General features: G+C 49.2%; 1 protein-coding gene across 1 annotated transcript in view; it reads right to left on the minus strand.

The window, feature by feature from the left end:
- LOC103585765 (inactive tyrosine-protein kinase 7) overlaps positions 1–13,053 on the minus strand; it is a 69,468-nt gene extending 56,415 nt beyond the window's left edge. Inside the window, exon 1 of the mRNA XM_008566826.1 lies at positions 12,975–13,053. Within this exon, the coding sequence (XP_008565048.1) occupies positions 12,975–13,053 (79 nt within the window). The remainder of the gene's footprint in view (positions 1–12,974) is intronic.
- Positions 13,054–13,160: the final 107 nt, after the last annotated feature.

A 13,160-nucleotide genomic window follows, 5' to 3' on the forward strand; every position in this document is an offset into this window, starting at 1 on the left:
GCCCTGTCAGCCTGATGGACACCTCTGCCCCAGGGCTGAGACAGAGTGGCCCAGAACAGGCAGCGGTTAATTCAGCTGCACGGTCTTCACCCACGAGGCTGGCCACTGGCAGGAGACCCACTCTCTAGGTTTTCCTGGTTGTGGATGTAAACAAGGAATCAGGGGGAGTTAGATCCAAACTAGGCAACTGGCTAACTGAGGACAACTGAGGGCCCACAGGTACCTCTCCAGGTGCCTGAAACAAAAAGTACAGTATTTATTGACTTGGTTTGAAAAGAAACCTGGCCCCTTTCAACCCTTACAGGACAGAGACAAAGATCAGCCTCCTCAGAAAAAAAAAATTTCACATTGTGTTTTAGAGGGTCTCCAAAAAAAAAAGGTGTATATTATCAAAAATGTCCTTACCAGTATATCAAGGGCTTTCAGGAAAAGGGCACTGAAACCGTCATAAGACCTCAAAAGATTTTTCAATCAGTGTTGAACACCGATTGTTCAAGGCACATCATCTACGGTACCTCATTCTTCTTCAAAACACGCCTGTGGAAAGCCAAAGGAAAAAGGGTATTCACTTAACAGAGGGGCTGGGTCTCCTAGCCTCTGGGACTCTTCCGTTCTCACCTTCCAGTTGATCCATAATCAAACCCTTTCCTACCTAGGTACACCTACTGGGTTAAAATTCTGGGTGACAACACAGAAAGAATGCATTCTGAAACCCCTCTATGATGGAGTGCCTAAGCCTACAAAAATGAACATGTGGGGGGCTTGTACCACAAATCTACACAGCAATGTATTTTAAGCTTTGCTCTTGATATTTATACAAAAGGGACATATCTTTCTCTCTTCATCTACCACCTAAAACCCCAACCTCGGACCGGCCTGTGGCTCACTCAGGAGAGTGTGGTGCTGATAACACCAAGGCCACAGGTTCAGATCCCATATAGGGATGGCAAGTTAGCTCACTTGCGAGAGCATGGTGCTGACAATACCAAGTCAAGGGTTAAGATCCCCTTACCAGTCATCTTTAAAAAATAAAAAATAAAACCCCAACGTCACAGCCAATCCATCCCACCATCAAATGAACCACAACTCAACCAAATGAAGAATTCCTTGGCCTTTGGGCTACTTGTGTTCTGAAGGGGGAAAGGTGCCATTCAGCAATGCTCAGGTGGCACCAAACAGACTGAATGGCACTAGTAGTCTCTACAAAGTTAGGACCAACCCTACACAACTGTGCTGCCTGGGGAAAAAAATACTACAATCGCCTTTCTGTCTCCTGCCTCCTCCATCCTCTGAATCCTGACGTGTACCACGTGCCTCTCTTAGACCTTCTCTACGTTCTTGTTTTGCTAATTACTCTCTTCTGGTTCTATCTTAATACACCTAAAAGACAATCCACTCCTGGAGCGCACACACACGCGCGCGCACACACATAATACTTAGCATGATGCCATATGCCTTAAACGTCATTTGTTATTTATGTGTCAGACTAAAAGGAAAACAGCTTCTACTGAAAGTTACGGGTGGATGGGACACAAACACAAGCCTGTAAACTAATCAGTCTCATCACAGGTATGACCATCTTTTATTGAGCATTTACTAGATCACAGACTATGTGCTTCACATACACGGAATTTTGATGATGCCACTGATTTTAAGATGCACCATTATTTATGTGCACTAAAAGGAAAAATGGTACTAATTAAACAGACACAATGCTACATAATTAATTATAAATTACATCCCAATTTCAAAGATGTGAAAATGAAAAAAGAAAGAACATCTGAGAGCTAATGAGATACAGTACTATCTCACTTAATTCTTACAAGAACTCAATGGAATTGGTATTGTTATCCCCATCTTCCAAAAGTGGAAACAGAGGCACAGAGAAGTGAACTGGCTAAGGTCTCTCAGCAAATAAATTGTGGAGCTGGAACTCAGTTCCTGAACAGATTTCTGAATTTCCCTGGGGGGAAAGGGCAAGTGGGGACAGACCCTCCTTGGTTAAGCTGCCCCATCAAAGGCAAATAACACTTGTTTAGCTGATTCCTAACATCAGGGTCTTTCTTCAATTGCACTTTCACAGATCCTACTTCCAGAAACAACAAAAGGAAAACAGGTTTCCCTAGCTCCTTCCTGGCAACACTGGCTAGAAGTGAGGGGGGGACCTCTCAGCCAACTTGTTACATATAAAGCACATTTAACGAGCCCTTCAAGTTCTGGGAGTGGGAAGGACGGGTTCATTGGAAATCTGATACTTTGGCAGCCAAGTGAGAGGGACAAGGCCCTTAGCATCAGCCCCAGGGGATAACCACCATCCCTAACTCCTTTGTCAGCCAGAAGGAGATACTTCCTGGGGGAGCAGGAGGCGGCAATGCTTTTTATGACAAAGCCCACCTAACAACAACCCTCCACCGGAGACCTGGCTGGGGTCTTTGTACAACCCACCTAACCATAAATTCTCTATCTTTTCCCAAACCTGCTGGGGTCCTGCTCTCCACAAATACCTGCAACTGCCATAAACGCCCTTAGACAGCCCCCATTTACTGCCCAGCCTGCCTGCTGCTAAATGAGGGCATTTGTTTCAAATTTGCAAATACGAAAGCAGTGGAAACCTAAGCCCACCCCTAAAATGAAATGTTCTGCATTCCTCCGGGCCTGAAGCACTGTGCTTCAAAAGCTTCGAGAGGCCCTGGCTGTTTACTCACTGGTGGGGCTATTGGGAGAAGTATTTCCCTGCTCCCTGAGGAGGCTCCTTTGATCCAGGCCGGGTGGGAAGGGGTGGAAAAGGGTGCCCCACACCCAGGACAGGCTGGGCCCACACTCTCCTGACCCCTTTCTGGGTCACCAGTGGCAATGTAGTGAGTGCCTGGAAAAGGGAGTCTCATGGGAAGGCCAAGTAGAGACTTGCCTAAAATTGCTGCCTGGAGACAGCAGGACAGCTGGTGGCTTCTGCAGGACCTCTCGCCATCTTCAAAAGGCCTTCGAGACAAAGGTAAAGAGGGCAAGGGAAGGCACAGGAGGCCGAGAAGCAGATGACAACATCCCAACCTGTTACACGAAAATAAAGGGGCAAACTCCCCACCCCATTCCCCTCATTAACTCAGGGCACTTCATCAAAACAGAGCGTGGGTGTTTACTAAATAAAAGCCTTTTGTTTTAAATAAAAGTTTTCAAAAAGGGGTGCGTGTGCGGGGATGTGTGTGTGTGAGTGTGAGAGAGAGAGAGAGATATTCTCCTCCAGGCCCCCAGGGGCTATTCCAGGGCCCAGCCTTGCCCCCTCCCCTCAAGGCTCCTCCTGTAGGAGGCCAGACCCCTGGGGTGGAGGAGCCCAGATCACAGGCCAAAAAGCTGCTGTCTAGTTAAGCACTTATAAAATTGTTCAGTTCAACAATTGGTTTACTCTATTAAATTAACCAAACTGATAGAACGATTTGCTCTTTGGAGCTGGAGCTACAAGACCAACCGCATTTCCTTTCTATTTTCCCCCTAAGGCTGCATGCAGGACAATGTTTTCTTTGTTTATGATTTGTTTTGTTTTTCAAGTGGCTGGAAATGAACTTTGGCTCTCAAATGCCATCCTAGCACATTACCTCTCTAAGGACCTGCTGGCCTGAAGGAACCTTCTCCCTCTTGTCCCAGCCAGGAAACAGCTCAGCTTTTTTAAAAATAGATGAGCTATGATGGAATCAGATCATCAGAGTTGTCACTTTGCATCTTTCTATGATAGGACAAAGGTTTCCATGTTGGAACCTGAGAATTTCAGAAGCAGAAGAACAAACTCAGTAGAACAGCCAAGAATGGCCAACAGCTTAATCAGAGGGAGATAAACCTAGCACAGAAAAACTTGCATCTCCACGTCAGAGGTAATGGTCCAACCTCTCCTGAACACTTGTAAGGGTTAAAAGACTTGACTCCAAAGTCAGAAATAGAAGGGAAACCATCACCATGCCCCTACTATGTGCCAGGGCCTGGAGCACCAAGCATGGACACTTATAAAAGCAGTTGGAGGCGGCAAACTCTATAACCACTGCAGAGATAACTATTACCACCTACATGGTCTCCACTACAGCACAGCCAGTGTACAACTCCCAGCAGGCAGCTCTGGTCTGGAATGTGGCAGCACACTTGTAAGCCATGACCTTCAAGAAGCACCAGGAGGAAGAGACTAAGGACTTGGATTCATGAGAAAATCATGGGGATTGGGGCACAACGTTCTAGACTTCTAGACTACATATAGTTTGACCATAATTCTTAAAAATTTTTAAGATGTGTACAAACCTCTCAATGGGCCACTGAAAATCTTAACCTTGCTGTTGTGGGGTTTTGGGCAGGAATGACAATCTGGAATGCTGGAACCCAAAAGATCTCTCCATGTATAAGCTATTGATATACTCTTTACACGGAAAGAACAAAAAAGGTTACTCAACCCTCTGCATCTAGCAGGACTGCTCCTACACCCACAAAGAGAGCTGTCTTGTCTGCAAAATCTACTCCCCAACATTCACCCTCCTCCAAGCCATTTGTGTGTAGCATTTCATAGCTTCTACTGATGATGTATATACACGGACTCTAAGTCGAGAGCATGGGAGAGACTGGCGCTCTGGTCTCATCTCTCTTACCAGCTCTGCAGTACTCAATGAATTATACTTTTGTGCCTCTGTTTCTTTACCTGTCAAATGCACATCCCCCCCCAAAAAAAAAAAACCTATAACTTTTGTCCTGCCTACCTCTGAGCCTTGTTGATAGGATCATATGAAAAAGTGTGAGTAAAAGCATCTTGTAAACTACAAAGCAAGGTACAGTTGTCGGTTATTACAGAGGAGCCTCTCCCAAAGTACACCCAACCCCTTCTTCACAACTTAGGGCCTACCTTCTGTTGTTCTCACTTCTGTGCCAAAGAAGAAAAGGGGATTCCATCAGTTAAACATTTCGGCCTTCTCATACTCAGATAAAAATCTCTCACTTTTTCCCCCATAAAAACTCCTCTCCAAAACTCTCCAAAATGTACTCAGACCTTTGTTTCCCTTTGCACCCAGAAAATTACACCTTAATTCCCACATCACCAGTTGATCGAGTCTAAACACATCTGCACCCACGCACTAGAGATTCCAGGATTAAAGTGCTCTCCCCAGAACCAAAGGTGAGCAGGAGAGTCTGAAAAGTGTGGCAGAAACACAGCTGGAGATGCCATACTGGGTCATCGTCATAGGTCACCATGATAGGGCCCTCCAAGGTCTTCTGTCCTCAAGTTGAGGCCCAGAGAGGAGGATGAGACTTGCCCACGGTCACACCAGCAGTTAGAAGCAAATGTGGGAACAGAGCCCATGTGTCCCAACTCCAAGGCCAGTGATCCTCCCAGTGCCTCCTCAGGCTCAAGAGATGTGGACATCACCAGGAAACCCAGACTTAGAGCCCATCACAATCTAGGACCCACCTCTGAGACTGAGGTGAAGCCACTTCTCTTGCAGAAACTCATCTAAATCAGGAATGCCTACACACTTTACCTGGGACCATGGGAGGCCCTGGTGTGCCCAGGGAGACAGGACACTAGAGACACGGAAGCCTGAAATTCCTTAAAGAAATGTGAAATCAACTCTGAGCATTCCCCTCTTCCCTGAAGACTTGACTCAGGCAGCATTCTGCATCAATTACCATATAGGCTAGAAGCCCGCATCTGCAAGGTAGCAAAATCCTCTCTCATGGGGAGAGGAACCCAGAAATAGACCAAGACCTCAGCAGTCACAGATATACAATGTGAAGTGGGTGCAGTAACGGCCCAGCCTCCCAGGCTTCTCCTATTGTATATTATAGGCAGCTGTGCCCTGCCCCAGCACAGTAGCGGGCAGAACAGGAGTGAAGAAGGCTCATCTGAAACATAACATTAGAACAGAGGTTACCAAAATCATCTTGGCCCATCAGCTGAGAAACAAAAAGGCACTAGCTGCAAGGCCCTCATTCCAGTGGGACAGCCACGTATGACTGTATGGGCTGTGCACTGCTCAAGATGCCTGGCCAAAGTGTCAGTAGTGAAATACTGCCTGAGCTCCACTAGCCAAAGCCCTGGTGCAGTGCTGCATCCACCAGGAGGAAAGGGTATCTATTTCTCTCTTTCTTTTTTTTTTTATAAAAGATGACAGGTAAGGGGATCTTAACCCTTGACTTGGTGTTGTCAGCACCATGCTCTCCCAAGTGAGCTAACTGGCCATCCCTATATAGGGATCCGAACCCGTGGCCTTGGTGTTATCAGCACCACACTCTCCCAAGTGAGCCACGGGCCGGCCCTAAAGGGTATCTATTTCTAATGAGCACAAAGGCACTGTATGAGCTAGCTGCTGGGCCACATCAGCAGTCCCAAAAGCAGACAAGCATTCTCCTCATTGTCTCACCATCACTACCACACCAAGAAGGGGACAAAAAAAGAGCCAGGGTATCTCCTAAGGAGAGGCCATGCATGCTAGTGCCCACTCTGGCCCCCATAACCAGCCCTAGGGAGACCGCTCCATCCCTGACCACACAGCACCTTGGGAACCTCTGCATGGTGCTGGCAGAAGTTCCCACAAGTTACAGAGTCGTTGACGGGGGAAACCCCCACAGTCATCTAGTGATGCTAAAAGCCCTTCCCTCAGGTATTGTAAAAGTCTGCTTAGCCACAAGAAGTACAGTTTACTACCCACTCCCTGGAAGAACCTCAGCATGCCAGGGGAGATGACGGCTCAGAAACAGCACTGACACCCCCTTGGGAGAATCTGCTACAGGGATAGAGGGAGGGAGAGTTCCCACCTGAAAATGCAAAGTGGCTGTGCCCACATCTCTGAGCTGCTGTTGGAATACAGAGACCACTTAGAAAATCTGTGCTTCTGAATGAGAAAACTATTTTTAAAGCTGCCAGTCAAGAGGGATTCTGTTGAGCCCTTGCAAACCTCTTTAGAGACTGAGGACTGGAAAGAAAGGCTGATACCTTAAAGGGTGACAAAAGATCAACATCTCTAGGAAGAGCAATCAGGGCTGGCCAGAGAGGCTGCTTCCCGGAGTCAACCAACTCCATAACTGGAGAGTCAACCAGCTCCTTATCACAACTTCGCAGGGACAGGCAAGGCAGGAATCAGTGGCACTTGCATTGTGCAGATGAGGAAACTGAGGCTCAGAAAGGTTAATTAATCAGCTCAGGGTCACTTGGCTAGGTAGCAATTGAGCCAGGACCAGAATACGGAAAAACAAGTGTCACAGGACTACAGATGTCTCTTCTATTGCTTTATCACGCATGGATGCTATGTATTAGAAAAGAACCACCCAAGGGCCGGCCCGGTGGCGCACTAGATAGTGCGCCGCTTGGGAAGCGCGGCGGCGCTCCCGTCCGAGGGTTCGGATCCCACATGCAGACCGGCTCCCGCTCACTGGCTGAGCGAGGCGCGGGAGCAACACCGAGGCTTGCGATCCCGTTGCCGGTCCCCGGTCCGGTACGGGGGCAACACTGAGGGTTGCGATCCGTTGCCGGACACAGAAAAAGACAAAAGACAAAAATAAATAAATAAATAAATAAATAAATAAGAGAACATTTATTACTCACTTGCTGCCATGAGAATGTTATAAGAGTCAAGAAGGAGTATGTAACAGCTTGTGGGTACCTTGGCAGTATGTCACATTAGAAAAGAACCACCCAAGGGCCGGCCCGGTGGCGCACTAGATAGTGCGCCGCTTGGGAAGCGCGGCGGCGCTCCCGTCCGAGGGTTCGGATCCCACATGCAGACCGGCTCCCGCTCACTGGCTGAGCGAGGCGCGGGAGCAACACCGAGGCTTGCGATCCCGTTGCCGGTCCCCGGTCCGGTACGGGGGCAACACTGAGGGTTGCGATCCGTTGCCGGACACAGAAAATAAGACAAAAAAAAAAAAAAAAGAAAAGAACCACCCAAGTTTTCAGACTCCTGGTCTGATGCCTTTACATCATTCATTCTGAGGCAGTTACCACTGCCTACATCTACTTAGTAAAGGCAGGTCCTCTCTCCTCTCTGAAGCCCTCCCACTCCATTTGCTCCTCCATCTCAGACTTACTGTCCTACATTCTGGAATGTTCCTCTATTCTACTTAGCACTTTACCAAATGGTGTCTTTCATTATACTTCATCTGATTCACATCTCTCTGTCTTGTCTCCTTTCTGCCTCCTGCTCCTCCTCTGACAGCTTCACCCATAGAAGAAATTCAAGCACTTTGAATGGATTCCTCCCTAAGCTTCTCAATATTAATACCACTCTCTCAACACTACACCTCCATTTCAGACTGACAAAATCTCCTTATGGCCACTACCCCATAAGAATCTCCTAGGAAGGTCTTCATAAATGCAGTTCCCTTTTGAAATCTGAACTATGCAACTGGATTGGCTATTCAAAATATACAATATAATCTAAGAAATAATAAGAAAATAAAATACATTTTCTGGCCCCTCCCCCAATGACTCTGACAGGCAGGTCTGCAGTAAGGCCCAGGAAACTAAAATTTTATACAGTATCTCTGGTTACTTGCCCTCCCACTATACTCTCCACTATATATTTTTGGGAAACACATATCTACACCTTCCTAACACGGGACTCAAAGTCCCTACCCCATGACTTGGGACCTGGTTTTCAGAAGTTACATACACACCTAAACTAGCGAGTGCATATCCTACTTATCAAGGCCTAAGCTTCTAACAGGAGCTTGGGAGCTGCAGGACAACATGTAGATGACATTCCACTTCCCTGTGCATTCATTCAAGGCACACCTCAGTTAATGCACATGGGAGACAAGAGGTTGGCAATGTAAAACCAAGCAGCAAGAGGGGAAAGGCGCCTGCCTGTGTCAGCCCTTCGAACCAAGCTTCCTCCTTGCCCCATTGCAATTTGTGTAGCATTACTGGGAGGGAAATGGCCTAAATGTAGAAAAGAAAAGAGGATGGAAAAAGTGACATACTACAGAGGGCTTCCTCAAACCACTGATTAGCTGTGGCAGCTCCCGCACCAGCTCCACCAAAACGCCAGGGGGCACGGCAGGACTGAATGTGCACTTGGCAATAAACCCAAAGAACCCCAACACAGGACTCTAACCTGGCCACAATGGCAGAACTTCCATAATATCAGGACAATGCAGACGGGGGCCAGAGCAGGACAGGCAGCAACTCTAGGGCCAGGGCTAGGACCAGCAACCGTGGTCCCGAGCCTGCACACAGCTCTGGCCAGGGGTAGTGCCCAGGCACAGCAGCAGAGAGGCATGCTACTGAGGTTAGGGAGAGGAGAGGGAGGTGGAGGAATGCAGGCCAAGGACACCCAACCCTGTTTAATGACCCCTTCTTTCACGAGGAAGACACCAAACACTAAATCCCTGGCCCCAAACTGCTCTTGGCTCAAATATTAGAGTCTAAACTGGCCAACCTCCATCCCAGATAAGTCTCACAGAAGCTAGCAGCACTACAAATTCACATAACCCCCTCACTCCAAAATATGAAATGCTCCAAAGACTAATAAAACTACAACTGCTGAAGCCCAGCAGAGACATACGTCCCTTTATAAGCCAAATGTATTCCTGAAAAGCCGTGAGTCAACCAAATTTTCTACCTAACAAATCCAATTCCTCCACTGGCTTTCTTTATAAAATGAGACATCTGCTCCTCTAGGAAAAGCTGAGACTCCAAGAGGAACTAAACTTCACACTTAATGTTACAAACCTTCTAGAGTCACACATTTAATGGACAAGTTTCTTGACAAAATCTAATTCAAATTAAACCCCAAGTGAGGTAATTTTTAAGCGTACACGTCATATATCAAAGAGTGTTCACATGAACTAAGTTATTCAAAGCAAACCTTCAGATATTGTGCAAGATCTTGGGCCCCTAATTTACACTTTGCAACAGGAAATCTCTGTACCTTGAGCTTCTGTATAAAAAGGAACGTCTAGGCCAGATCTTCTTGAAGTATGGGGTGCAGAGTCACCAGAGGATCTTGTTAAAATGCAGGTTCTGATTCTGACTCATGCTCTCAAGGAATGCTGATGCCACTCGGCTTTGGACCACACCACAGGAAAGGGAAGACTAAGAAAGGGGCCTTTATATACTTCATTACATTTAATCCTCAGCACAACAGCAGGAAGTATACAGCTTTACAGAGGAGGCAAAATGAGAGGTCAAGAAATTTGCCCAGGGCCACAGGGCCTGTCAATGAGTTTGAGGTGCTGTTTTGCCAAATACTTCATCTCCACAGCCTGAATTCTGCCCACAACTCAATGCTGCTCTGAACACCAGGAGTTGGTCTATATCTTTTGAAAAGTAATGTAAAGATCACCCTTGCCATCCCACCATACCTCCCGACAGCTGAGAAAAGCCTCATTGATAAAAGCAACTTCTAGGCCTGAATTACAGGCTGCAGAGCCTTGAGGAATCTCCAGGACAGCCTAACCCAGAATGTGACAACTCAATTTCCCCAAAGAAACAAGAGCCTGGAGGAAAGAGCACAGGGAGCGGGACAGGAATGGGGATGTATTGGGACCACGACTGACCATTCAAGCGGTTGGGGTTAAGAATCCCATGTTTCAAACATCAAGCCATCTCCTCCTCCACCACATTTATCACAATGGGGATCTCAAAGATTGGAAAGTAATTCAGCCATTTACAGTATAATTACCCAAACTTCAAAATGTTCTAATCCACAAATCTAGCCAGCCTAGGTCTCTTACTCTGGCCTTATTAACAGTGGGGTCTTACTACAACTCCAGTTAACTACACAGTTAAACAGTAAGATGGAAAAATCTACTGTGATTTATTAAAAAATCGTTGCCCCCTGAAGTCATGCGTCTGGGGTGGGTTGAGTCCCCGGATTTCACTAGAAGACAGCAGGCGCCTCAGCCTTGGCTGAAATTGTTTACAACATATGGACAGGTTCCACACCAAGGCACATTTGGTGGAATTGATTTAAGGGTCTCATTAAAATGTTCCTTTCTTGAGCACAAGACATCCCCCCAACCCCGGAGGAGATTCCAGACCTCTCGTCCCAAGCCCTCAGCCTGCCCTAACTTCCCCCACAGGACTCCCCCCTCCGCTAAACACCCGTCACCGGATTAACATCGATTAACATTAGAGTCGTCTTCTCACGAAAGGAATTTAGGAATTAAGCATTTGTTGAACAAGAGCCCCATCTACACCAGAATCTCCCCTCGATTCCAGAACTCTAACTGCAGCAGCGAAGGCAGCCATATCCAACAGACTTACACACCAAAACCCAAGTGGTCCACCCAGAAGGCCTGTGAACGCCGCTGCTCGCCCATATGGCTGGGCCCCCATCCTGGCTGGGCCCCCATCCTGGCAGCGCAAAAAAACTCCATACTTCCTCCGGGAGCAGATGTAGATTCTGCCACGAGCAACAACCAGCATACACACCACAAGAAACACAGGGCCACTCCGGAAACAACTCCTACAGAATCTCCAAGGCTTGTTCTCTTTCCTGGGTTACATTTACCTCTCCTTTCACACCTGGGGGTGGGAGAGATGTTGATGACACCAGCACCAAAAGCCCTCAGCAGCTGGCAGGCCAGGAAGATGTCCGAGAAGACAATTCCTTCCCCAGTCCTCCCCACTACTACTCTTCAAAGGAGAGGAAAGTGATAAGCTAGGACAGGTCCCCTAGGAAGAGTTACCCAAGTGAGGGCCGCTTGGAGGACACCACCAAAGATTTTGTATTTTGGTGGGGAGTGAGGGCTTTATTTCCAGCCCAGGCGGTTTGGGATGTGCGGGTAGCTTGGTGCTTTCTGTAAGGCACTTCAACGCCTCAGTGGTGACTCTCAGGTGTGACCAAGCCAGGAAATAAAAACTGCGGGTCGGGGGAGGTGCGGTGGGGGAGTCCTGGGAGGGGAGAGTCCGGTCTACCCTGGAGATCAGGCCACACCCTCTTCAAAATGCTGAGGCCAGGGCCGGCCCGTGGCTCACTCGGGAGAGTGCGGTGCTGATAACACCAAGGCCCCGGGTTCGGATCCCATATAGGGATGGCCGGTTAGCTCACTGGGTGAGCGTGGTGCTGACAACACCAAGTCAAGGGTTAAGATCCCCTTACCGGTCATCTTTAAAAAAAAAAAAAAAATGCTGAGGCCCTCCAAGAAAAGCCAGAATTAGCTCTCTCTGCCTTTCTGTCTTTAGAGAGATCTTTCTTTCCTCCGTGAGGACAGACAGGACGGAAGTCCAGGAAGGAGCAGAACAAACCCCGTCCGCACCTTTGCAGGCCGGCCATGCCCGATTTTGGCAGCGGCCTTCACACATTAGTCACCGCGACTGCTTGGGACCCTCCGCTCCCGGATCCGACCCTGGCACGGCGTGGGCTCAGGGCTCGGGCCAAAAGAGCTAGAGAAGATAAGGCGGCCCCTAATTTTTTCCTTCTCCCTTCCCTTTTCCCAGGCAGGGCCATCTGGGGGTGCCAGCTTTGCCAAGGAACTTGGAGTAGAGAAGCCGGGAGCGTCTGGCCGGCGTAGGTAACAAAGCTCCGCGCTTTGCGCGCCGCAAGTCGGTCGGCATCCGGCCCCAGGCCGGCGTCCCTCACCTGGACTGAGCCTGACGAGGGGACTCGCTCTCCCCCACCGCACCCCCCATGGGGGGAGGGTAAGCCGTTTCTCCCCCGAAAAGAAACTCCCCACTAGGGCCCAGGAGCCGGCCACTCCTGGCAGTTCTCGAGCAAACTCTCGTGTCAGCCGGCAAAATTCCGTAGGAGCCTGGAAACGTGTCCCCGCCGGCTCGGGTGGGAGAGGGACTCCGACCGAGTCCGTGGGGACTGCGCCTGCCTCCCGGCCCCTGGGATCCCTGCGCCCTTCCGCCAGGACCTCGCACTCCCAGCGAGCCTCTCCACCACTCCAGGGTTTCTGTCCCCGCTCCAGCCGCCCAAACCTGCCCCTCGCCGCCGGGTACTCCCTTTTGCCTGCGGGACTCCCGCGCTTCCCGAGCCCCGCTACCCCAGCTCGCCGGGACTCACCGGCCAGCAGCGGCAGCAGCAGGACGCTGAACAGAGGCAGCCGGCAGGGGCTGGCCGGGGATCCCCGCGCAGCTCCCATTGCGGCGGGCTCGGGAAAGGAGCCGGAGGTCGCACGGCGGGCGCGCGGACTGCGCTCCACGGCGGGCCCCGGAGGCCGAGCGCACCGGAGCGCGGGCGCCGCCGCCG

Source organism: Galeopterus variegatus, unplaced genomic scaffold (genome assembly GCF_000696425.1).
Source record: "Galeopterus variegatus unplaced genomic scaffold, G_variegatus-3.0.2 Scaffold269, whole genome shotgun sequence".
NCBI lineage: Eukaryota > Metazoa > Chordata > Mammalia > Dermoptera > Cynocephalidae > Galeopterus > Galeopterus variegatus.